The 27,337-nt window shown below is 42.5% G+C and overlaps 1 protein-coding gene across 5 annotated transcripts in view; it reads right to left on the bottom strand.

The window, feature by feature from the left end:
- enox2 (ecto-NOX disulfide-thiol exchanger 2) overlaps positions 1-27,337 on the bottom strand; it is a 126,243-nt gene that overhangs the window by 87,752 nt on the left and 11,154 nt on the right. For 3 of the 5 annotated variants that reach the window (XM_076011920.1, XM_076011927.1, XM_076011891.1), the window contains exon 3: positions 18,996-19,087. The exons of 1 other annotated variant lie outside the window; for it this stretch is intronic. In XM_076011920.1, the coding sequence (XP_075868035.1) occupies positions 18,996-19,029 (34 nt within the window). In that variant the 5' untranslated portion in view covers positions 19,030-19,087. Of the gene's footprint in view, positions 1-12,035; positions 12,360-18,995; positions 19,088-27,337 lie in introns of those variants that run through there. One more of the 5 variants, XM_076011909.1, reaches the window with a different exon arrangement.

Here is a 27,337-nt window from a genome sequence, read left to right on the forward strand (position 1 = left end):
TAACAGGCGAACCAGCTGCCGGTCTGTATGATATGCACACCTATTGCAGAAACCTTTTCAAATTTCAATCATGTAAATTGTGAATTATATATTTTTTTTCACCACAAGGCATTTTGGTATCAGAGTGTTCAGAAATGAGTTTACAGAAAAAGCACAATGGATTCAATGACGACCATTTAGGTATTATTGAAGCATGGAACATCTTTTTTCCCAGCAAGTATTGCCTTGTGATGATAACTGAGTCTGAACGGTTTTGTCTCAGACCACTTAACACTTAGTATTTTAATTAAAATTGCATATTGTTTTCTGTCTTGTCAAAACGAACTCAGACTCTGTTATTTTGGTATTTTATTCAAAGCTTTCATCTCATTTTTGATTTCAGCTCTGCCTGCTCTGTTTGGCAAGTTGTCTGTCTGGAACTAACAATAAGTAATAAAAGCAGTGAAGTTAATAGGGCAAACACAGGAATATAAAGTTGTATTTCTCCAAATAGCGCTGTCAAAATGACTGTTGTGAGGTCAAACAGGTGTAATTGTTTAAAGCTAGTGGAAGATGTTCCGCATATTGAGACTCGATACTTCAAATAGATTCACAGGGAGACAAATAATCTATTGATGCACTTGTTGTTTAGAGGTGAATCACAGATTAGCAAAAGCTTTTGTGTTCAAGAAAGAGACTCAAAAATGGTCAACACTTTCAAGCCACTGCTAACCACTTGCTCCCAGAGAAGAAAGCAAACAGCTGCTGCTATTTCTGGGTGATGGACTACAGCAGAAACCCATAGCTGTCTGTACCACGAGCCCCAATTCCATAATATTAGTCTGAAAACTCCAGAGTTCTATATATAGATCACTACAGGAGCATTAGAAATCCTAAGATGGCCATGGAGATGAAACAAAAGCCACTAGGAATGTGCCACTAAATAAATATATAGCTGGACGTGAAACTTTCACTGCAATGGCACCCTCTCGTGCCATTTTAAATTGTTGTAAATCACTGTGGTATTTTGTAAATTGCACTGTGGCGTGCACTTCAAATGGAAGCAAACAGCTGTGGTTCACCCTGTACCTCCTGGAAAGTAAAATTATAGTGTTCTGGCTATCTGACCCTTAACATGATTTTGAAAAAGATTCCAGTTCTCGGAAATATTATGTTACAAGACTGTAGGTCGTCAACTTGGACACAGGTTAAAGGTGGAAGAAAAAAAGTAAGTAGTGACTCAAGATATGTTGTCATTTGTACAAGAACGGAAAAAATCAATCTGATAGAGAAATCAACAAATCAATTCAAACAACGCAAGCTGTCATGATAGGTAAACCATTTTACCTTCTTCCTATTCACCACTACAGACTTTTCAAAGGAAAGAATTCCACCCAACTGACGTCAAGGGTAGTCATGTTCTCAGACATAAAACACCTCCACGCTGCTCATGTGGTGTTATTAAAGTGCCAGGAAAACACAGCAGGTCAATTTAACTCAACAAGGCAATGCTCAGGCACATGGCAACCATCGATGAGGTGGAATTTATTCTGCCTATGAAACTCCAGAACAGTATTGCTTTATGGCCACTTCAACAGACAGTGAGGGAGATGTGGGGAAACCAAAACCTCAAATTCCCAAATTAATGACACACAGAGAGGTGTTTTATTTTTCTTTATTTATTTTTTTAGACTAGTAAATAAAAACATCCCAAAAATTGTTGCCTTCTGAACTGGGAAATGAAGAGTTATCATGAAGCAGCTGAAAGTGGCTGGTATAACTTGACAGCCTACTCAGCAGTTCCTTATTCTGTTACAAATAAAAATCCAGGCCTGATGAGAATGTTCAGCAGCAGACAGAGCGTATAAATGCCACACAGATAAAGCCACAAGTCGACAAATGACTCACTGCTCCTTCTTTACACATTTGTCTGACATGTGTGCAAACATCTGTTTTGACATAGTCAAACCTCGACAAAATGACTTTCATCCTGGCTAACTGTCTCTTTTATTGGTTACCTACCATCTGCAATAAACATAACGATAGACAGTGCAAAACTTGCTAATGCCCTCTCATTTATGAGCATTCCCGAGTGGCTGCTCAACAAAACTGAGCTCGACCTGAGGAAACCTCATACCATCACCATCATCTTTCGTTTTAATCTGACTGGAAGAATTCAAACATCATAGACACTTTGCATGTAGAAATAACCAAAACAAAAAAATCCATTAAGTAGAAACACTGTTCATTGGATCCACATTGATAAACTTATTTCCACAAAGCCACTCGAAAAAGGAGATACTATTCTTCACCAGACAATACTAAAAGTGCTTTCCATCTTGTTCTCGCTAAATATACTACCCAATTTCAGAATTAATTTTGTAGTTGGAGGGCCATTTTCTTTTGAGTGCTGGAGAGGTGTCCTTATCTTGCCAGCTCCCTTCTTGGTACCGTCGGCTAATTTGGGTCTGATGCTGGCAGAATCAAAAGCCTCCGTCAAAACCTAACCGCAGGGGAGATTTGAGCGAAAAGCTGCCTCCAGGTAGACTTCTGCCATGGCTTTGTCCCTAATTTCCCCACTGTTCCGTTTACCTGCAGGCTAAATGTCCAGCCATGGTAACTGGCAATACTGACAGGCCCGCCTGACACTTGTCACTAACAGGGAGCGGGTATTGTCACATATGCAATGGGTGCAGTATTCATCAAAATTATGCGGCGGGTAATAGTTTATACAGGGTTAAAGTAAACTACAGTCAAACGCCAAGCCTATAGATGTACTGGAGTGATTTAATAAAAATCCAGGCTGGAAGATTAAAAATATCCACTTAACATTTTCAAAACATTGATTCATCATTCATTCATTCATCTTCTATACCCGCTTATTCCTACTCAGGGTCACGGGGGTCTGCTGGAGCCTATCCCAGCTGTCTTAGGGCGAAGGCAGGGTACACCCTGGACAAGTCACCAGTTCATCGCAGGGCCATTTTCAAAACACCAATATTGGAAACTACTTCTAGAAGTCAAAGCTTCTGACAGAACTTGCGGCACCATCACATTTCATTCTTGTCCAAAACACATGAGCAATGGTATAAAACAATGGATTGAGCAACATGTTTAATCCCTCAAGTGGGAACAGGCGGTGAGGTTCATGATGGATACTGGATGTTGAGGAAGAGATGACACATACATGCAGTTGGGATTGATACAGTGAGGGCTGGATGCGTTGCACTCGTCTGCATTTCTTTTTGCACGCATGCAGTTCAAAATACAGCTCAAATCAATAAAATGCATGATCCTGAAATGAGGTTCACTTTTTGATTTTTGGTTTGTTGGTTTTGTCACTTACGGTATATATAATCCATTGTGTGTGAAACTGAAACTCAAAACAGTAGTGGGACACGTATGAGGGTGGGGGATAAACCAAAATGGAGAGTACTATGGTCGGCCTCAGGACGAGCGCCAGACCTCGATATAGTCGACCACCACACTGACGCCAAAGCTCAAAATAGAGAAACAAGGTTTAAGCTGAGTAAACAGGACTAATCCTTCCCATTAACAGAGGGGCGGCAGGCTCCTCTGCCATTCTACCATTAATTATCTGGTCTTGCGGGCAGATTACAGGAGACAAGCTAAGCCAACAGCCACACTGCAATAAGTAGGCCTCCCCGGCTTAATTACCAAAACAGCACAAACAAACCAAGCCCAAAAGATCAGAAAGATCGAGGGGATATGATCCGGCTTACTTGAGTTCTCCACCATTCAGTCGTCTCTGTCCTCATGACATTAATGCACCACTGAGGATGGGCTGGTGGTGACAGAGACAAATTGTTGCAAACTGTTACAAAAAAAGTGTGTGTGTGTGTGTGTGTGTGTGTGTGCGTGTATGTGTGCATGTATGTGTGCATGTATGTGGATGTGTGTTAAATGATTTAGAATGTCGGGAAAACCCTGCTTCATTACGTACCACACTGATTAAAAAGGAACATTTGAATAACAAACAAAGAATAATATTCATGCAAGAACCACAGTGGATTTGCCTTCATTTTGTAGGTGATTTACTACAGCAAACTCATAAATATTCTTATTTGAAAGAGGTCTTGGCAAAGATTCTTCCATGAGAGAAGCACAAGCCGTTAAATTTCTTTGAATACTTCAATCAAGGATAAAATGAAATGACAAAGAAAATCCAGGGGCAAAGTTATTGCCTGGCACTTGTGCAAAATTTGTAGCTGCTCCACTGACCCTTAATTATGGATGCGCATTACAAGTGTCTGAATAAATGGGTAATTGTCTCAACAAAAAAAAAAGAAGAAATTGCACCATTTTCATTTCGCAGGCCTTTGTTATTAAGTCTTAGTGTAATGGTCATGCTTGTAAAATGGGACCTATTACGAGCATATTTTAAATCATGCTCTACTAAAACCAGTTCATACAGTGAAATAAAAATACAGGGATATGTCCCTGTTAAGTATCATGAATATGTCTAAATATTGTCAGCGTTTTAAAAGGACCAATATTTTTGGCGAAACGGAGTTGCACATTCCTGTCTGTTTGCCTTTATAATGTTTAATCCATCCCTCACTTCTCCCTCTATCCAGGGGGCACTCTTTGTGATCTAATCAGCCCTGACGTATGTCACTTTTATGACACCAGGACGTGACTGATTTTGGTACATCAGATGATTTCAACACATAGCCAGCTTTAGAAAAATATTAAAATGCTCCACTGGCCCCCAGGAGGGAATTTATCATTCTGCTTTTGGCCAGTTTTCCTGCTGGGAACACGCACCATTGATTCACTGCCATAAAGACATATTGCACAATTTTAGGCCTAAGATATCAATCTGCTTCATTGGCAACACACTGATGTAATGTATATTGCAAAAAACTACTTAATACTTTTCACACAGGCAGAGAAGAGAAGGAAGGAAGGAATAATGTGACTCATTTTAAGCCCCATCTTTGGATCAGAAAATGCCTTTGCCTGCAGTTGTTATTAATATAGAGTTTGTTAACAAATGAAACACAGATCAAAACAAAGAAACACATTCATTTATGGCTCTGAAAAAGAAACAGCATTCAACAGCAGCCTGGGGCCCCCTTTTACCTTCTGGTACCTCAGAGAGCTGTTAACTAAATGCATATGCATCTTTAAAGCCCACAGACTGCAGTGACCCTAGGTTTGCCTGTTGGTAGTACTAAACTGAGCTGTGCGCAGCCCGTTCCCCCTGAAGCTTGGTCCAATTTCAAATTAGCAGAGCTTTGGTCGAGAGACCACACTAACAAGCAACCGCTCACTGCTTGTCAGAAAGCAAAGCATTTGGACACCCACTTGAGACTTGAGAAATGCAGGCTGTTGGTGCAGCTTTTGACTCGGACACAATAATTAATCTTCAAATCGATTTTGCTTCTTTACTTCTGCTGGCGACTGACGAGCGGTGAGAGCATGACTGAGAACTTGCAATATGATTCAGCTCCAGGAGAACACAGGAAGATTTTCCTCAGCTCCTTCACCCACCTTTCACAAATGCGTGCAGACCTTCACACTTTTTCCATTGCTCACCTTAACTGACTAAAGAGAACTCTGCCACCAGTTCCTCACCACAAAGAGGAAATGCTGAAATTAGTTGAGAGTGAAGATGGACAATTTAAGGAAGGCAGAGGAAAAAAACACTAGCATTTCAGTCTGGTTTTCATCTGTAATGCCTGAGAAGGCATATAGGTTCCACTCAATCAGAGTGTCTTTTCCTTCAAGTTTATCTTCAGAACGAAGCTCCTTTGATTCCAACACCAGTTTCTCGTTACCACCAAGCCCCCTGTCTGACATACTGCCCACCAGTCTGAAATATGACCCATAAAGCCTGGTGCCACTACAAACCAAGAGCCATGGTTGATTTGTGAATCCAATTACCTCCCTTCCTGTAATGGCTCAGCTCAGAGCCATGATGTTAAGTCAGCTCTTGTGAGCATATGCCCTTAAGGCCACATCCTGCATGAAGAACAACACTCAGCATCCCAGACAGAACATCTCAATAACTTGTCTTGATTTATATAGGAGGTTGGCCAGGCTACGAGGAAAAGCCAAAATCAAAAGTTTAGTTTGCTGAGCAAAGCACTCATGAATTGATCTCGCGTCCCTTTTCATAAAAAAATGCCTTTGTTCATTTTTCACACACTGAAAATCGACACTAAACTTCCCCCCCTTAAGTCTGTATCTCCAAGGTTTTAGTATGAACGGTCTAATGTGAGATCTAGATTAAAAATTACAACAGCCAGATAAGAGTTTGGATGAAGGGTGTTGGCAGATAAAACGACAACTGGGGGGCAGAAACGTAAGAGATATGTTCAAGGTCACTGATTAAAATACTAACACAATATTTCAGTGAATGTGGTCCTTAACAGAGAACTGGAGGGCCTTTTTCATAAAATGTCCTGGTTGGTTTGCAGATCTTGGAATTTGAAAGAAATGTTTATAGATCTGTTCCAGAGTTCCAAAGAAGGAGCATAAAGGGAAAAAAAATAACAGCAGGTTAATTTAGATTGTAGAAAAAAATAAATCCCGTAGGGACATTAAAACAGTTCCTCGCAGCTCAGGACTGTCAGGGTATCCCAGAGAAAGGCTGCAATTACAATCCGCTATGCCTTTTCCCAAAACATCTGGGTTGAGCATTACTGGCTGTTCATGCATGTGGACTCAAAACTTGGGGCGGTTCTCATCACTGTAAATATGATCTGACATTTAGGCCCGTTGGGCTCCAGCAACAGATAAAAGGCACTTCTAGAGGAAAGCTCAGAAATACTCTGCCTAATGGAAATGACCCCTGACAATATTCAATATCTGTCTCACTTGACAGTGCAACATGAAATACGGCAGCACGATAAATCTTCATGATCTGAGTATAGGTATGTATGGTTCTTTCTTCCAAAGTTTTCAAAAGCACACTAGCGCATGCCAAATGAAAGAAGAGCCAAACAGGTGCGGCGGAATTTAACCTAGCAATCGCAATCATTTCCTGCACAGATTTTTCCTTTTTTCTGTAGGTCTGCTTTGCATTAACCCCCAGCAAGTTCACCGAGTCATGCCAGAGGAGAGCGAGGAATCTGAGCTTTACCACAACTGCGAAAGAGTTGTTTTCTTGAACACATGTTAATGAATACCAGGAATGCAGTGGTATGCGACACGAAACAAACTTAAGTGAACTGAAAGATCTGATTTAGGGCTCAACAGTTCGAGGAAAATGTCTATTTTATTGAATAATGAAAAAAAACTTGAAAAGAACGAGCAGAAATACTATGTCATTTTACGAATAACATTTTTTTTCCCTTTTCAACTTTCACAAAAGGTCAAGTGTCTGGTTTAGACTTGAGGCTGCCCAAGTAGATGTCCTCAATTTAACTCCACACAACCATCAGGACGGCTCTTGAGTCCCCGCAAAAGCTGATCTCAGCTGACATTCCAATGGTCCAAAATAGCCAGAGCACTAATTTAAAAAAAACCCCAAGTGAACACTGCACCCTGTTCAAAATGTTGCACTGGTGTTGTGTCATTTGTCCCTAAATGCTTAGCTACCACCGTTCAGAAAGTGGAGGGGGGAATAAAAGCCAGCGGAATGGTACAGGACAGGAAGATGTGCTGAGTGCAGAAAATGGCCTGCATTTATCCAGCAGTGGGGGTCTGACTTTAGCCAGGCTCAGTGCAGTAAACATGTAAGTACAAGGGCTTCCTTTGAGCACTTACACCAAACCTTTCAAAGCAGCCCCAAGGACATTTCAGATATGTTTTCTTTTCACAGACCGATGAAAGGGCATGCACAGTGGGGTCTGTGAGTGTGAGATGCTTATGCAAAATGAAAGGAACCCCCTAAAAAATACTAAAAGCAAAAACAAAAAAAGTTTCTTAGAAAAATAACATTTTTGCTTTCTAAATTGTATCCACAGAAGGGTGGTTATTCTTATAAAAGCTGTATAAAAAGCTGAGTATCCGCTTTAGTGAGGATATTTCCCTATATCAGTGTTCATTAATGCATGGACCTGGGTATAAAAACAATTTTTTTTTGTATTGGACAAATAGTATTGTGATGAAATGAAAGGCAAAAGGGGCCCCCTTGCATATTTTGCGATTGTCTGTTTTACTGCTGGTTGAAGGTGAAGCACTCACATACTCTGGACGCTCTGGTAAGCAACGCTCTGTTACTTTACGTTTTGTTTACCAGTTCTTTCTGGCCTCTCATGCGTGACTGTCAAAGACCGGATGGAAGACAGAGAGGGCTCGTCCCCGAGCTACTCTTGTTGTCATCTCTTCATCCGTGTGCTGCTCAGCTCGACTGTGTGAAAACTGTATGTGACGGTTTCATGAGTAAATGATAAAATCTTGGGACAAAACGTACAAGAGTTGATGAACCCACATGGTCGGCAGCACAATCCAGTTTTTGTTGTTTTTTTAACACCTCTCTTTCCTCTTTTCCCCCATTCAAAAGGGCTGTCATGAGGCTTGAGCGCAATAGAACTGAACCAGAACCCTGTCTTGTGCACCTGGCAACCAACAACACAGTAAGGCTCAAGGCTCCCTTCATCGTTCATGAAGCTCCTGTACACGCCACGATGGAGCCCTGAACATTTTCAAAGTTCCCAGAGCAGTTGCTTATCAAGAAAGTGTTTAGAAATGAAGAGCTGTGTCAGCGATATGGCTCGAGAGAGCCCTTAAGTTGGTATTTTAACACCAAATGGAAGGCTGAACTGCCGCGCCTGCCAACTCTGATGATCCTTGCAGGGATATTTCACAAAGGCTAATACTTTCCACCATCCTGAAGAGGGTTTAAGCCTCACTCTAATTCAAATTGTAATTCAAACAATGAACAATTAGACCGGGGCAAATTCTGGAGGTCACTCATTTAGCACTTGATGCAGGCATAAACAGCAATTATCACCCGACAATAGTGTGTCGTGCAGGTTGATGACGAGTGGTATGTCAATTCCACAACTCAGTTAGTGGAGCAACATGCTTGAACATCAGCCTGGCAGATGGTATTCTGTGGCAATAGCACCCCATGAAGGAAAACAACCTGATGTGCACAGCCAGGCTTCTTGTCAAAAGTTATAAAAGAGAAGAATCATTTTATGAAGTGTTTTAATGAACTGCTGCAGCTGCATGAAGGACAGCTGAGCTAAAGTCTGCCAAAAATGTGTCTTAAAAAAAGAAAAGATTGAAAGTTGTTGGCATTTGGTCCTTTAACTACATGTGGCAGACAGTGTTAACGATCAAAAAAAGTTTGATTAGTGGCTGTAATTTATGCACAGTATATGAACAGAGTAGTGTATGATATGAACATGAGGAAGCAGCAGAGATTCTAAGATATTGAAGAGTCTTGCTACTGAAGAGTTGACCAGAGGTGAGAGAAACGGCAGACTCACAGCAGCAGTGCTCAAAAAGCTCATGGCTGTGAATAAAGCTTCAAACTTATTGGATTTTGTTAAATATTTAATGAACTTATGAATATATTAACCGGTTCACAATAACACATAACAAGGGCACTCGGTCTGTGTTCTCTAATTACTGTGGTGCACAACAGCAGAAATTAACCATAGCTGTCCGTACAACACAGCAGCATCTCATCAGGGATTTATTGACAGTGAGGGACATGTGGTGACCGGGGAGGTGAGAAGGTTGAAAGGGCAGGAAGCAACGACAGGTCAGGGGACTGAGGGCAGTGATAAGCAAGGGGAGAGAATGGATAGCAAATATAAACAGCTGAACTGGAAGGATGTGTTTACAGATTTATTTATGCATGCAGATGAATAATGAGGTAGGATACAAAATAATTAGCGGCACTTGCTTGGAGGCATGACTTTTGTACAAGATAGGGCTCCATTACTTGTCCTATTCTCAACGTATGATTAACGCATTTGTGGCAATAATGTGTTGCAGATCAGAGTAAACAAAAAAGACAAGACGCTGATGGAGAACATGAGACAGCAAAAAATGATTAGTGCGTGGCCATATTAATAAGACCGAAAAAGGTTGGGCATTTTTAGTGCATTTACAGCTGCAGCTATGAAAATCAGATGTAGTAACCCTTATTGGTCATTCACTGACCACTTAAAACAAAAACTGCCAAATCTGCCGGTAGTGCCAAGTAGTCTGCTCTGTATTCCGTTGCAATCTGTTCCGTGGCACTACTGACCTATGCCAAAGAGAGCTGAAATATTTAAGATCCTGTTCAAGCACTCTATTTACAACCTTTAAATCTCTCTGCGCTGACAGATCTTAGCAAAGTACTCCCCTTTCTCCACCCACACACGCCCTTACACCATTAAAAGCAATCTGAGGATGCTCCACCAATTGATCAGAGATGACTTGCACAATGTGACGGTAAATGGCTGTCCCATGGTTTGATGGACCTTCTCTCTCCCAGTGGTCATAGGGAGGCACTCGAAACCCATTCACTCAATTTGATTCAGAGCATGTTCGTGGCTTAGGGAGGGAAAGGAAGCAGCGGAGAGGGGAGCTGAGGCATTCTGTCGGCACCGGATAAACAACAAAGCAAAAGAGAAACAAAACCTGTTTAATCACAATCTGACAACGAACACATTTTCAAACATTGGACAAATGTAAGTATCTCCCCTCCCCCCCGACTCATTTCTGACCTCTTATTAGATTACATGCCATGTTTTGAATCCTGAACGATTAATTATGCCCTGTGAAATCGCACCAATTACTCGACTGAACAACTTCCAGCTTGGCTATATGCTCCATTGCAAAATTAATGACAGCCTTCCTTGCTAGAATAACGGCAAAGTCAGCAGTCAAGCATTAAACTTTCAGACGTCACGCTTCGCACATGGGCATGAGGAAACAAAACTAGTGGCAGTTTATTTATTTTTAATAATTATTTTCACTTGCTGCGTTGGCAAGCACAAAGTGACGCCAGAAGGCTCATCTCTGCCTCCCTAAGCTCAGGCAAAGTAAGAAATAAACATAAACGCACACGTACAGAGAGAGAGAGAGAGAGAGAGAGAGAGAGAGAGAGAGAGAGAGAGAGAGAGAGAGAGAGAGAGAGAGAGAGAGAATCGGAGGGCTGTTGGATATTGAAGGTAAATTTGCCATGACTATAAACAGAGGAAGCTGGTGAACGGAGCGCCACAATAAAGCAGAGTAAGCAGGTTCGGTTCAAACAGCATCCTCGCTTAATTAGATCCCGTGAGCTTTGAGAATTCGTCCCCATTTAATGCGAGCCGTTTATGCGGGGTGGCAATCCAGGAGTAAATGACACGAGCATCCCCACGGCTGGACGCTGCACACACCCGACAACTTGTCCGCGTCTGATCGAGCTCTCCTGCGCGATGGGCCTATCGACAATAACTGTGATTTAACCCAGGCCGTCACAATGCAAAGTGGGAAATAAACGGCGTGTCGGGGGAAATAAAACAGCATTTCGACTTGCGAGCGTCAGCGTGAAACACACACATATCCGAAAACTTCCATCCATAAACAGCTGCAGTAAGCGTGAGTCAGGATAGTAGACACCGCTCCGTCTCTTCCCGACATTGTGCAGAAAGAAAAATATTGCACGTTGCATTAAAATTGTTGCACACTTGGTCTCCACACACACACACACACACACACACACACACACACACACACACACACACACACACACACACACACACACACACACAGCACGGCGGCGTATACATCAAATGCGGAGCCACACGCCATTAAACGTATCGGTGCCACCGCGTACAAGATGCAGCGCAGCCCAGCGTTTCTCGGTCTCAACAACTGGTGAACGCCCGAAAATCACGAACCAAACCCGGCGAGAGAGAGAGAGAGAAAAAAAACCAAACATCTGCCGGTTCAACTTCCACCAGAGCGCGAGATGCTCGACGAGAAGGGCGCGGAAGCGCCACAAAACTCGTGCCGTTAACCGGCGATAACACCGTATCCTCGCATCAACACCGCGAGTGCGGAGAGAGAGAGAGAGAGAGAGAGAGAGAGAGAGAGAGAGATCGTGCCAGTGATCGGAATCAAACTTGATTATAAGAAGAAAACACACGTACCTGTGTACTGCAAGAGAAACATTGTCCACAAGAGGCGAGGTTTGCGACGGTGCTCGGTCCTCTGCTGAAGGACGGGGGTGTGCGAAGTAGAAAAGAAAATAAATAATAATAAAAAAAAAGAGAAAATCCTTGAATGGAGCCGGGTTCCTCGTCCCTCAGTCAGTCAGTAAGTCAGTCAGTCAGTCAGTCGGTCCGCAGCGCAGCGCACCGCTCGGCAGGCTGGACTGCAATGAGAGCAGCCCTTCCAAGCGGGACCTTTTTAGCTGCGGCGCGGCGAGCCCGCCCTCACTACGCTGTCCGACTCGCGAACGCGGCGGCGGCGGCGGGCGAGCGGAGGGTGAACTGCTCTCGCTGGGTGGGGTGGGGGCAGCGTTGGCGGGTGCTATCGTCACAAACGACGGGGGGAAAAAAAAAAAAAAAAAAAAAACCCGTAACAACCTGACTCCGCGTCGACGCGCTTTATAGTGGGAAGCCGGTGGAGTGTCGTCCCTCCCCGGGCGAAGGAGAGGAACCTCTCAACGCGCTTCCCACTGAGGAGCAGGATGCCAAAACAGCCGGTGTCATGCCTATGAGAGAGGGAACGTCTCCCTCGAATGTGTACACGGTCCCCCCCACGCCCCCCCTTTCTTTCTTCCTTTCTTCCTTTCTTCCTACCTTTACACCTGCAAAGGTGCAGCCGAGGGATAAATGCCACAAAGAAACACGGAGAGAGCGAAGACTGAAACTTTCGACAGCAGTGCTCAAAAAAGGGGAAGGTGTCGTTCCCGCAGCTTGCCAGTGGGAGGGGGGAGAAGCGTAAAGATGATCAGTTCAATATAGCGGCGCTTGGCATGCACAACCATATCTGCCATCCTCCGGGCTAATGATACGCGTTCTGTTTTTGAAATAACACACAAACAGAGAGCGCTTTCCCAAGTTGTTGGCAGTGATTAAGCAATTTACCCCCCCCCCTTTTTTTTTTCTCTCTTTTTTTTTCTTATATAGGAGATAAGTGGGATTCCGCTCAAGGAGCTGCAGCTGTATTCTCTTTGAGAGCAGTCCCAGACTCTAATCGCTGGTACGTGGGATGGAAAAGGAGCCTTTGTGACATCTAAAGAAAAGCACTTGTTTCCCCCTCTACAATAGGAGATGTTGCATTTGGGTCAAAATTATGAAAAGATACCTCTTCTGTATTTAACAGCAATCTTCAACGCATGGAGTCATTAAAAAATAATAACAATAACTGAGGCTTTTGAGACTGTGAGAAATGGTGCGATCCACCCGCCGCCACAAGATCAATTGCACAGAACAAAAAACGCAGAGCAAACACTATTATTCCATAATTACATGCAGGCTGTGTGTAGAGACAAGCATGAGAATCGCTTCAAACGTAGCAGCAGAGGTCAGCTGCATTGGTTTAATGTTTGATGAGTGACCTCTGGCAGGCACGCAAAAATCCCCTATTCAATGTCAACATGCAGTATAGTAGCTAATGCTAACAGCACGTTAGAGAAGCGTATTCTGCTTTAACAGTAGGTTGATGGAAGCAGAGGCCAGTTTTAGAATATCTAACTTGGGTAGTTTCCCATGCACACATAAAAACCTTTTCCATACTTATAGTCCAATAAAATACCCATGTTATCCCAAATTCAAGATACAGATGTTATCTAACAGTTAAATGATAAAAAAAAAAAAAAAAAAATCCATCTTTTACTTTTGTTGCTTGCAGCACTTTACAGAAAAACACAGTTCTGGAAATCAATCAATGGTGTAATAAAGTGCACAAACTGAGTCTCCCAGTTGAGTAGCAACACCCCCCTTCAGTTGCTGGCTCTGCCCTCAGAAATCACGGTCACCTTGTTTTAGTCCTTTTCTAAACATGTGGAAGTTCCAACAGCTTAGGAAGCTAAAACTGAGTGGCTCAGCATTACATTCTAAACCAGGGGTGTCAAACATACCCCATAAACTTGCATGGTATTTATTAGGCTATGTTGACGATTGCGCGGCATATTCTCACAGTCTATCACGCTAGTCTCACCGTGTAGTTCACCCTCTCAGTCCAACGGCACCCTTCATTTTCAGGGATTTTGCTTGTGCCGGAAAAAAACAAAACAAAACAAAACAATGCCAACGTTCAACTGCTTGTAAAATGTAGGTTGGAGAACATAACTGCAAGAAAGTACATTTATATGCATGTGCACGAAATGAAACTTACCTGCACCGAGACGAACTAGACAGTGCAGTCATCAAACCATCATGGCATTTCTCATGGGCTTTTAGAAAAGAATACGAATTGTCTATTCTCCCTGTAGTTTTAAACTGAGGATGCTGTGCGATTACGGATAGAAAGCAAACAGGCTGAAACCGACTGCCGACTATTAACTGACTTATATTGGTATTCTCTTATCAAAGCTATTGTGCAGCTGCTCCAGTCCCAGGCAGCATGGAGGCATGGTAGTTAGCGCTGTTGCCTCACAGCAAGGTTGGATTCCCGCATGCGGAGGGTCGTCGCGTATGGGGTTTGCACACTCCAATAAAGAAAGAGTATCATGGGCTTGTTATCCAGTCAGTGTCCCTGTCTAAAACATGGATGACGTTTTGGATCTGGTCTACAGGCACTGCACCATTTCAGAGTCAAATTATGCAGAATTGTATGCATTTTTTTCACTTCTTCTTCATGTTCAAACTAGTTAAACCTCCTACACTCAAGGTGCTTAGTCCCATAGGCACACTCCTCTATTCTCTGCTTTACGTTACGCTCAATGAAAAATGCATAACTAAAAAAAAACAATATTGCACTTTGAGCACATTGGTCAAATTCAAGAGGCAGCCATGCATTTAAGGTACAAGTAACCAAAGCAACAAACTGATGGCTAGCTCTTTCAATGTGCACGTTTTTTCCAAGAATGAATAAATGAAAAGGTTTTTTCCGGGGCAGAATTCAATTACTCCTGTCAGCCTGCAGTAATGAGTAACAGCCAGGGCATACTCTTGTTCAATTTCGGTGTCCATGGGGAATGATGTTTGTCTGATGTCTTGATACTTTTTGTTTTGTTTTTTTTTCCTCTCTGGAGTCTGGTTAATGTAGCAAAACATTCAAATCAAACACTAATTTGACTTTAGGCCCTAGTAGGTAAAACAGCTTTCAGCTGCTTCTATGGTTTAGTTTGTCTCTTTGTGACATTATATAGCCCCCTCAATTTAAATGTGAGTCATTATTATTGAAAGCTTTTATGATTTGTTGGGAGGACTGGGGGGCAAGGGCATGGCTGTCTATAAATCATAGGCCAGAATCATCAAACTTATGACAATTTAATAAAGTACAGCAGAAGTGAAAGTTATGGTCACCATATTTTGGTGCTCTGAATTATGTTTTTGGTCCAAGAGAAATCCCTCATTCAATAAATGTAATCACAGATGAGAGCGTTTTGTATCCTCACTAAATAAGTTGGGCTTTCAGCTGTTTTTTTTTGTTTGTCTGTCTGTTCACCTCTCAGAGCACTTTGCCCAATCACGTCTTCTTGTTTTTCATGGTGAAAGCGCCATTAAGGTGTAACAATGTGCCCTTTCCAATCCAACCACAGGGTTCAGGCAGCTACTCCGCGAGGCCTTGAGAAAGAGGAAGAGACGATGGTATTTAAAAAAAGGTTCAACTCAGCAAAAAAAAGCTGATCACTTCAGTGCGACTGCACTGCAGTGGTATTTGGTGTCTTCCATTCTGAGATCCATTGAGTGGTGTGTTTGCATTCCAGCCCCCAAGCCCCGCCCACACACACACACACACACACACACACACACACACACACACACACACACACACACACACACACACACACACAGTAAAAAATGTCATTAGCTCCGGTGCCCTCTATACAGCAGGAGATATCTGGCACAGAAACGTGTCTTGATGGGGTATGTATCTGTCTTTTGGGGTCCTGCTAGTTATCTTTGACCTCTATCTTCCTTAATCCTTCCCTTTTCTAATTACCTGTCCCTTCTCTTCCTCCCGCCTCCCCCGGCTGCTCCTTGAACGATGGTTCGCAGATGAGCTCATCTGAGCGGGAAAGGCTGAGGTGACTGCCGAGCTTAAGTCACAGCTCATTAAACGAGCCTTGCAGCGTCCATGTCCACATGCTACATACTGTATATACATAGGCACATTTAACGACTTTTCGGATACTAGCAGGGAGGCGCCGCAAAAAGAAGCAACTGGAGGCAAAGTGTTTAGAGATGCAGAACTCTGTTTGCCATGGCTTTCGGGATGTTTTGAGGAGAGTGGGTGTCAGCAGATGCCTTGGGAATGACATCTGCTGTGGAAACTGGAATACGCCAAATCCGAAAGGAGGCCAGTCCTATAAGTAGAGAATTTTCCCTCTGCATGAATATTGATGGTAACGCTGGTCTCGGATAGAGTGCAAAAACAACTGTTAACCCCTCTCCGCTGTTAAAACGTTGTTACCAGCACTTTCTGCTTTGCACTCATCAACCACCCAAAAAGCACTTGACTCGAACCCCACCAATGCATTGCCGCCACTATAGCAAACATGGAGCGGTGGTGACAAATTGTGTTTGTTCTGCACCATTACCACGCAGCATTAAAATGCAGCAGGTCCTCTAACGCAAACAGAAGCACTTTTTGAGTGAAGTGAGCACCGTGGTGCTTTTTGGTGCTGTGTTGTGCAGCGAGCTGATTGCGATTCTTGGCACCAACCGCCGCCGGGCTCAAGATGTCTCACTTCCACCAGGAGGTCGGGAAAATGGAGGAAAAAAAAGAAAATGAAAAAAGCTTACTTTGGGATGTAGAATGCATCATCACAAGTTAATCTGCATAACTGCACGCTGACAAACAGGTGTAAATCTTGAGCAGATGCCATCCCATGTTTCTATCAACAAAGATTCAAAGGTCAGCGTCTTGCTGATTGACAGTGAAACCGTCGGGTACGGAATATGCAGTCATTTTGAATAAATGTTAAGGGCTAAATTATATGAGCACGCAGTCACTTTTGAGTTATTCTCGTCTTTATGCAAAGGAGGCATATTAAAATGCCCCAAGTAAAATTTCCAAATAATTATTATATAATCAAGGTAAAGATTCCACTGAAACTGATAACACCCATGTGAACATGTAACTGCACTTTGAAAGAGTAATAAGCGGCAGGGCCGCCCTTGGCAGCAATTACAACAATTATCTGTTGGCAATAAGTTGCCCTCAGTCTTGAACATCCCTATGGAGGACTTTGGCCAGCTCCCCTCTGTAGAATTGTTTTAATTCAGTCACACTGTAGGATTATCGAGGTTCAGTTACTTGTTCAGGGTATTGCCACAGTATTCCAATTGGATTAAGGTCTTGCGTTCATTAGATGGCTCCAACACCTCAAATTAATTTCTCTATTGCCTCTTGTAAGCAGACTTGTTTGTGTGGTCTAAATCAGTAAAACAGTGTAGAAATCATGCTTCAGTCAAATATGGAGAGCGGTTGAGGACCTGGAGCAATAAAGCAGCCCTAGAACATCTCACAACCAAACAAAGGGACCCTTATCTATTTTTTTAATAGACCTGTAATATAGACTGGAAGGAAACAAAACCATGATTTATGTGCTCCTGTACACCAAACCTTTACTCCAGTACCTTATACATGAGCAAAACGCTGGCTAGATGCATCGTTACAGCCCCTTCTGCTGCAGACGGTTGTGCAGTGGGGGTTGCTGTGCACTGAATTTGATTAGTTCATCCACTCCTGTGTGCACCGTGGAGGCGAAAGGAAAAGATCTGATTAAAAGAGTCTCCTCTTTTCATTCATACAAACCAGGCATTGACGGTGAATGTAAACAACTGTCCAATTAATTCAGAAAAAAAAAGCGCAGAAAGAAAGACATTTCCTAGCTTGTACATTTGAACAACAACAAACCATGGGGCAAAGCAGACTGGAGGACAATTACACCTGCAAAAGTAAAAACACTGTTGTCTATGCAGTAGAAAAAAAAAAAACACTGCAGTGCAAGAGGGGTGTAGAAAGGCGAAACAAAACAACAGTGTGGGCAGACAAGATGTGCAGGAGGAAGGGAGAAAGGCCAGGCATCAGACACCGCATTCATTATCACCTGACTGACCTGTGTATTGCGCCGGGCGAGAGTAATGGAAAAGGACACGCTTATTGGCCAAAGCCCAGCAAGAAAGCAGCCTTTCATTGCCTTTCCCCTTTCTCTCTCTTACACCATCAGACAGTTTCTCACTTAGTTCGCTTTTTATGCCCCGCACAAAGTATTAGTAAAATGAGACTGAAAAAAATAAATAAAAAACTAACAGCTGATCAAGCTGTGTTGATGCAGTGCATACAGAATAGCATACGGACGGGATTAATTAAATCTGACCTTTCATAAACAGCCATGTCTCTGTTTGGTGCACACTAAGCAGGAGAGGGTCTGGCATTCACTTAACTCAGGAAAACGGTTGTCCAGCAAAGCAGTTACTTTAGTAATGCTGCTGGCATGGCTTTAATAATCCAATACTGTACCCTTTAATTACAGGAGAGACAGGAACAATTTGCCAATTTCTAAAATGTAATACACAACAAACTTGAAAATATCAATTTGAGAGCAGCTTTCCTGGCATTGGCTGTGGCACAGCCATGGTTAAAGTAGCGCTGGCTGCGGCCACTGACGGAACAAAAAGGTCAAATTTAGAGTGTGCAAAACTAAATTAGAAAGTAGGCTAAACAATGCCGTCACAGACCTACTGACTCATTTCACCTGGAGTGTGAAGGTGCACTGTCGTTACCCTAAATTGCTCCTAATGGGCCCGGCAGCAGCCGCCCACTGGCGTGTGAATGTGTGTGTGTGAGGAGGTGAATGAAAAGTCTTTGCAAAACGCTTTGGGTAACACTGAGGTGCAGAAAAGTCCACAGCCTCAGCGTTGAGATTTGAATGGCACGATTAATTACAGTGTACGAGCTGGCAATGACACAACACGTAGTCCTCTTACCTTGGACTCGGTCTGACCTGAAGTCTTTGTACATCCTAAAGATTTGCTGTCATGGTGTGTGTGACCTCAGCCTCTCGGGTCCTGTTGCAAATCTGTTCCAAAAACAAACAAGTCAAAAAAAAAAAAGACAGGAGGATAACAACGTAATTAGAAAATGGTTGTTCTGCCAATAAAAATGCTTAGAGCAACCCCAAAAACTCAAAGTGACGTTTCCATTCTGTAATCCTTCAAGGACGCTGACTGAGAGCGGTTATAGGAGGGAAAATAATAGAGCTTTGTCATGAATAGAAGACAAATAGAAGGATGTAATTCATCTGTTTCTCAAGAGGCACGGCCTCCCTGCTTTGTGAAGCAGAAGCTCATCGGAGCCAGAGAGGGCTCTGAGGCACGGGAGGGCCCCATTGACTGCACTATTAACACTTCAACTAGAGGGATCAGGACAGAGGAAACACAAAAAAAAACCTTTCCGGAGGGATGCGCAGAGAAATCCGTAATGCGTTTCATTCTACCGAGAGGGACCCCGAGGGCGCCGTGATGACCAGCGTAATTGGCTTTCTCCAGCTATGATAATCTGCATCAGTCATGCCGTGCCAACACACTCTCAGGCCACTGAGAAGGTCACAGTGATCCCTGAACCTCACTCACCGTTGCTGACAGCTGCCCCTTAATTCCTTGAAAACCAACATGCATGTGAAACTGCTACTCTGGACGACTGATGAATTTTACCCCTCGTTCAGGAGGTCTAATTATTACTATCATTATTTTTTACACTCAAGCTTTTTATCCCGTCTTTATACAGTATTTCAGACATCTGCAAAATGAGTGGACAGCAGTTCTTTCCTTTTTCTCAATGACAGGACAACATAGACAGATAGTTGTATTGTTTATTGGATTAGGGAAGACATAAAATAGTGGGAAAAGCTGGGAAAAGTTGCAAAAGCAAGAGTAGAGCCTGAGCAGCAAATACCCGAATTCTATGATTTAAGCACTCGTACACTCCCGCTTCACAATGTGCTGCGGTTTATTATCCACTCGCATCAAACAGTGCCGTCCGATTGTCTGGCCACAACCTTATTGTCTTACGCTGCATGTGTGAGAAAGCCATCCTGCCGCAACAAGCACGAATGTAGAATTATAGGTGGTGTTACACTGGGAGCCAGTGATACTAAAAATGGAAATGTGAGCGCCGCATTTACTGAAGTAATGGCAAGCACAGATTAAATTCAAGGTCAATGGGAAAAGGCAGGGACTGCCACAAAGAGGACGATAACAGTCACTTATTCACCACCAAAATACTATTAGGAAGAAAAATGGTGGTTATTTTAACACTTGGAAATAAGATACGAGGGTCAATATGACTATGTCTTTAAGCTTTCATAGGGCCAACAAACGTCATCACTCATTTACGAACCACACAAATTCCTCATAATATTTGTTATTAACAGCATCTTTCTTTCCGCTACAGAGAAAAAAGCCCGTGATGCAAACAGTAATGATTATGAATGGTGTCATAAAGCCGAGACGTGTCCACAATGGCCTTGAAAACCAACTCTGAGAAGCAGTACACAAACCACTGTGCAGGCCTCATAAGAGATTTAGAAAATAAGATGATGAAACACTTGACCTTACGACAAAAATAGAAAAACAAAAAACAAAAGGAGGTTTAAAAAAGGAAATTGAAATAGTTGCGTTCAAAAACTCAGGCGGCACAAGCAGTTCTGAAGGGAAGTGCACGTTGCTCCGTATGCAAGATTGCTATTGATGCGCATTCATGTTTAACCAGTAAATCAATACAGCAAATGGGTAGCTGTCAGTTTGACTGTTTTAAAATGTCATCAGAGTTCCTTTTGTCTTCCATCTTGCAGATATTCATCATTCCCACGATGCATTTAGAAGCTGCGCACGCCTGTTTATATTTTCCATATGTATTTTCAAACACAGGCTGGTGCACAAGTCATCTTGACAAATGCTTGCAGCCAGCGCTATGCTTCTGGCAGGGATTAGAGGATCCCCTCAGTGAGAAGAGGATTATCTGAGTCAACCAGGCCTATAGTGATGGCAAAAGAAGATACCCCATAATAGCCCCGATAGGTCCATTCATCTTTTGTCTCCACAGCGGGGGAAACAGAAGCCTGTGAAGGAACAAACCAAATCGCTCTGTGCAACAATTTGCAGTGCCGGATAAATCATACAAACTTCACAGAAACTGATTGGTACTTCACGAGTGACTCTCATGCACATTTTCTTTCCTGTAGCGGCCCCTGCACCGGCTTGCTTATCTCAGTGATGGAGCACCTCATCTCCCGCGCAGGGGCAACAAAAAGACTTGGGAGCATTTTTTTTCTACATTTGTTCAGAAGGTATAAAAATATGTACACAACATCAGTATGACTTGGGAAAAAAAGTGACTACAACAGCTGTTTTGTTTATGTAGCACAGAAAGAAAAGCTAGTTAAAATGTATTTACATCCAAATGTTTGCTTTAACTGTGTTTTGTTTGGTTTTAAGTATTGACAAAGATCTCAGTGTAAGGGTTACATCTAGACAACCAAAGAAATGTTTACAATTTACTCAGATCTTTACAGCCTCAACTAAAACTGTTGGTGGAACTAGTGGGTGCTTGCACTCAGAATTAATCACGCTTTAAATAAACAATCACCGAGTGAATCTCCATAAAACAGCAATAATCTTTGAGAAAAACTACAGAGGAATGAAAAGTCTGTTGTGTTTAGAAAACCGCAAAAGTAATGATTTGTTTTATCGTAACCAAGGATGTTAAAACAACACGCTGGATGGATGTGCTTCAGTGTGTGAGGTCCCCATACAACTGTCATGGATAATGAGGAGAAAAAATACTTTTTTTTTTCTTATTAGATTCAAACCAAGCAGTGCAACAAAACTTTGGGCAAAATATCCTGAAGGGATTTGCTGAATTTTGATGGTTTTGTTTTTCTTGCCACTAATATTGGATGGTTTAGCCTTAATGATTTCTTCTAGAATTGCACCCCTGACATCTTACGGGTGTTTCGACACAGGAATCGTTTGTGTTGTCCTAATGAAACTCATTTGTTATAACCACTCTGAACACAGCAGTCGCGCTTGAATGAGCAGCACAGTGGCCAATGTGTGCATTCTCCGGAATTGTTGCACTTGGGGTCCAGGGAGCCAACACACTGTTTCCCAGCTGCAACCACGGTTCAATTTGAAACATTTGGCTGAGAGACATGTATGCAAACAATGTAGGATGCAACAACAACCAGCGCCAAGAACTACCCACATCTTTGCTGCTTATTCCTGTGCACTTCTCTGTACTCGCTATTCCGGGAGGGACTCTCCAGTGTGGACCAAAGCATATTTAAATGTATGCCAATGCAAAACTAAACAAAATACTGGCTGAGAAATGAAACATAATTTTTGCCTTACTTGTGCATCAAGTGGGCATGTTCACGTATTGAAATGCCCTGTGCGTCTGTGCACTCGCTAAATGGTGGTCTTTATCTTTAGAAAATATAATGTGTACTGTGGGCAGTACCAGGAGAAATGGAAGTTATCCATGCACGTCCAAGTACAGCTAAATATACATCCAGAACTCTCTTCATTAGAAGACTACACATGTAAAGGAAGGGCAGAGGTCTCAAGTCCTTCAACATGCTGTACATTATGCATTTGGGCACATTATAATTATTACTCGGAGCACTTAAGGTGGACTTGTAGTGTGTCTGCTAATGTGTTGGCTTACTGGGAGAAAAACTAAAAAGTGGAGTGGAGTAACCCTGCATGTCTTCACATTCTTGGCTTTAATCACTGACAGTGAAGGAAATAAAGGAGCCTCGGAATCTAAAATAGCAAAAGCTCAGCAGCATAGGGGAGCTGAACATTCTTTCACAACCGAGCACAACATCTCACTGAATGTTTCACCTTTGCTCCTGATTTTAGGGCTTGAATTTTGGCCAGAAAAGGATTATTTTGGTAACGCACCTCCTCTCACATATGTAAATCACTTTGAACACCAGTTATCTGCCAAAATTAGTGCATTAATTTGTAGCTAGAGCTAAGAATTTGTCACAAAGTCACAGGCACTTTGACTTATGACTATAGTACTTGAATAATTATTGAGAGGGAGCAGCAAAAGCTGGTTTAAGCAAGAAAAAAAAGACAAATCCTACCAGGCATTTTTAAGACATGAGGTTCACAGGCGCAGGGCAGGCTGACTGATGGACAAACAGAGCCCCGAGATAGGGCCACGACCCAGAGGCATCAAAACTACTTACTAGCACTCCTGTCAGCAGTGAGTAAAAGCCAGAGCAGAAGAAAATGTATGTAATGAAGGCTTTCTACCGTTTGTTGAGTTGCCTGTAAAGTTGCATTAAGGTTACACTTTACACAAGTACAAGACAGCCGCCGGGGCGGGGGGGATAGAGGGCAACTTGAGGACAGAGAAGAAAAAGAAGAAGAAACAGAAGAAATGCAGACGTGTCTACTGTTCTATTGTAAACATTGATCAAAGAGACGGGAGCTGGTTACCATCAGGGGCTCAAAGACAAAGACAGGAGACAAACAAAACTTGCTCCAGTCGAGCATAAATATAAAACAATTATTCTTACGTACAAAAAGAAATCTTCAAAAAATAAAGCACATATAAGGTTTGCGGAAAACATACTTTTATGGTTACACTTGCAACAACAGAATAACTTTAAATTTCATGTTGCCATTGGCGATCACTGGCCAATGCATATGTGATAAGCCACATTTAAATATATGTTTTTCAGGTGAATCAACAAATAAAAAAAGCGTGTAAGTATGACACATCAACAAAGTTTCATGGCAAAGTAACTTGATCACTTTTCACACGTTTGCTTGTTGAGTAATAGGGCAAAACTTTCCATCTCCTTTCCATTGTGTTTCCGACAATAATGACAGCGCAGTTGGTTCCCTGTGTGCTCTTCTTTCATGCTCTAAAAAATACACAAGACAAACGCTGGTTGTGAAGTTGACTAATTAATTGCAGCAGAATTGACGCTAAAAATAAAATGCTCTTAGATGGGTCATGTCTCGTTGGGAAAATGCCACCAAGCAATTCTAAAGTGTCGGTACTGTCTATAAGTGGCACAATGTAAGGAAAAGAAAAAAAGGAAATTAAATAAGTTGCCAGATCCTCCTTCAAACTTTGTGATCTCGCACTTTGATAACTGACTTCTTGTGGCTGCAAACCTGGCTGACTGAATGGTGCTACAACAGTGAGCAGTTCTGCGAGGCTTCCAGTAATTTACAGGCGGGCAGCGTGCCAGCATTTGTTAACAGCTGGGACACACATGCTGTCTATGCATTGGTGGCCAGCAACGGCCCACGGTAAATCATTTTCTCCCTGTGGCTCTCAGGCACACTGAGCTCCACTCTGAGATATCAAGAAATTTGGGGATTTGGGGGTGGGGGGGGTGGAGGCGACTAGAATTGAGTTAACTTTTGTCGCAGGCAGTCACACCTTTGGCTGACAAATGTATTTTGTTTTATTTAATCAAAGCTATAGATAAAGAAAAACTCCAAAAAGCCTTTAAAGTGTATTTTTGCGTCTCATTTACTAACAGCACTGATTCAACTATTAGCAGTGGTTCCCTCTGACAATGTTTTAACTCTTCTTGTGGAGAACATTAGTTATCATCTAGATCATATCAAAGCTTTCACAGATTTACATTTAATTTGTTAAAATGTCTGTTAAAAAGAAAAAAGAAGAAGATATGCTTTTCCATAATTTTGTAGCGGGGTTGTTGGAAGGTAGGAGAGTGGGTTTTAGAGGGTGATCCTGGAAAAGAGGGGAGGTGAGTCAACCAGCTGTTAGCAAATAAAGGTCTAAAAAAGCGGTGTTGCATGTGAAGCAGTTGATGGGGCTCAGCGTCGCCTGTCACAAGCAGTTAAGTCGGGGAGGAAAGCAGAGGGCATGCCGAAGCACATGACGAGGGACGGGATGAGACGAGGGTCAATCTCGCTACTACAGGCAGACACCTCGTCTTCACCTCTGACGTCTGCTCCAGAACTGTGACACTGGAAATAAATGAGTAAAATGATATCGAGAGGAAAAAGAAATTGGAGGCGGAAGTCCAAGATACATCAAAATGACAGCTTATCCGAAAGAGAAGTGCGTTCCAAATGGTGGGAAGATAGATAACCTGGGTATTGGTGATCAGAGGAAATTACAGGATTTTTTGGGAAACCCTGTGAACCTCTCAAACACGGCGCAGGTCTTTGTAGACAGGACGACTAAAAACACGAACCGCGACAATTGTTGGCTGTGTGGGATGCTTTTTGTTTAACTCTGTGATCATTTGCCAAGAAGACATCAAAATAAGATAAAGCAGGCTTAATCGTCCGTGGCCTAAATTACTTGTCATTCAATTAAAGCAGCTGTCTCCGTTTTAATCGACTCTGTTTTTTTGCCCGTGCCAAGGCGTCGCCTGGGTGCCGAGTACTTCATCTTCTCACACGGTACGTATGGATAAGTGGATGGAAGATTAAAAAATTACTGCAGCTTGACTATGCATTTTTCAAGTCGCAAATACAGCCATAATTACAAAAGATAAAGCAATTCTGTTCTCGTCTAATGTATCCATTTTGTGCTCTCTGAACCTCAACGTTGTCAACCGTCTTTGATTAAAGTAATAACAATAAGATTGTTTGTCTCCAATTAAGCATGTTTTTGGTTTTGTAAATTAACCAATAAGGAACTTTTTAAAGAGGGACCATTGGCCCCAATACAAAGAACGTGGCTAAATTATTAAGAATTTTTGCATCATTTATATGCACTCAGGCCTCATCTAATGACAGGTGGTGTACCGCAGAGTTAATTTTTCATTGCCTCACGGCAACACAAGTGGGACGCTGGAGAGATGAAAAATGACACAAGAATGAATGCGGCCCATACATCAACACCTGAAAACAGCGTTGATAGATTGATTCTTCTTACTTTTTAACCTTCAAAAAAAGTGACCGAGGTGAGCAAAACCATGAGTTTAATTCTGTGGTGCAACAAATGCTGAAGATCGAGTAAGGCATATACACACACACACACACACACACACACACACACACACACACACACACATTCATTTAACAAAGTACAGCTTACTTTACAATTTAGATTTTCTACAACCACGAATGCCTCCAAAGTCTTTGGGAAAATAACGTGATTTATTGTCGTTAATCCTGACAAATTCCCTGCTAAGAAATCCTGTGCGCAACCAACGTTTTAGTTGCATAACAACATTCCGGATTCTCTTTTTTGTACCTCGAAGAAGCTCTCAAAACTGGGACGGAATAAATGAAAAGTGTAATAATGACCCAAATACGTGCCACTAAATATTTGCCCATTTAATGTTGCTGCCATGAGGACAAATCAGCTGCCTCGGTTTACTTTGCTGTACATATTCCTCAGCCGCCACCAAATCCTGCCGTACCCTGAAGCAAAGTATTAATAATACACTGCGGGATTCAGTGAATACCAGCGGTCTGATATTGCCCTGCACCATTTCCACGGCTGGTTAAACCATCTAAGGTCAGTCACTTCATTGGTGGCAACGTGTCTGCAAGGCCCAGCGCTCAGATGAGAATGCTGACGCTGAGGTTTGCCCGTCGTCTGGAAGAGTGACACACAATCCTTTCAGGCCATCCTAGCCGCCCTCCCTTTCACTGCAAGACACGGTGAGAAAAATACCACACATGCTCACTTTCCACAAGCATTTTTTTAATCACATTTTTGTGTCTTAACCATAATACAAACTTTTTATTGTTGGAACATTGTCATTGAACATCATGGTACACAGTCATTGAACATGACAACCATCGCTTTACGAGAACGGTACGGCTTTGCTGTCCTTCTTGCTCATCTCTCTTAATATACAGTATCCATTACATGTCTAGTTTTAATAGAATATGTTTGTTTTTCAATCCTACCAGTTAATTTGATGGATGATGATACTTTTTTTTGGAGGCTCCGTTGCCCGACTACCCACTTTTTGACATTAAAAGCATACTGGCACTGAGAGAATCGTTCATGTGCCAGGCCCGATGACTGATAAATTTCCAAAATCTGAAGCAGCCGATGCTATTAAGTGGTCTGCTGGAGCGTAATGACTGGACTGTAGCAGAGTGCAACACCACGCTCAGCACTTCTTGCCTGCTATTGTCTGGGGCCAATGTGACAAAGCTAATTTCTTGCCAGACAGGCATAAACACTTTGCAGACACACACGCGTGCACACGCGCGCGCACAAAATGTCAAAATGAACAAAGAAAACCAGAACCATTAGAATGAGTTCGTAATCACTCAAACCCCTCGGTCACTTGAGGAAA

Source organism: Nelusetta ayraudi, unplaced genomic scaffold, assembly GCF_046127955.1.
Source record: "Nelusetta ayraudi isolate G7.1 ecotype Tasmania unplaced genomic scaffold, CSIRO-AGI_Nayr_v1 ptg000005l, whole genome shotgun sequence".
NCBI classification, from domain to species: domain Eukaryota; kingdom Metazoa; phylum Chordata; class Actinopteri; order Tetraodontiformes; family Monacanthidae; genus Nelusetta; species Nelusetta ayraudi.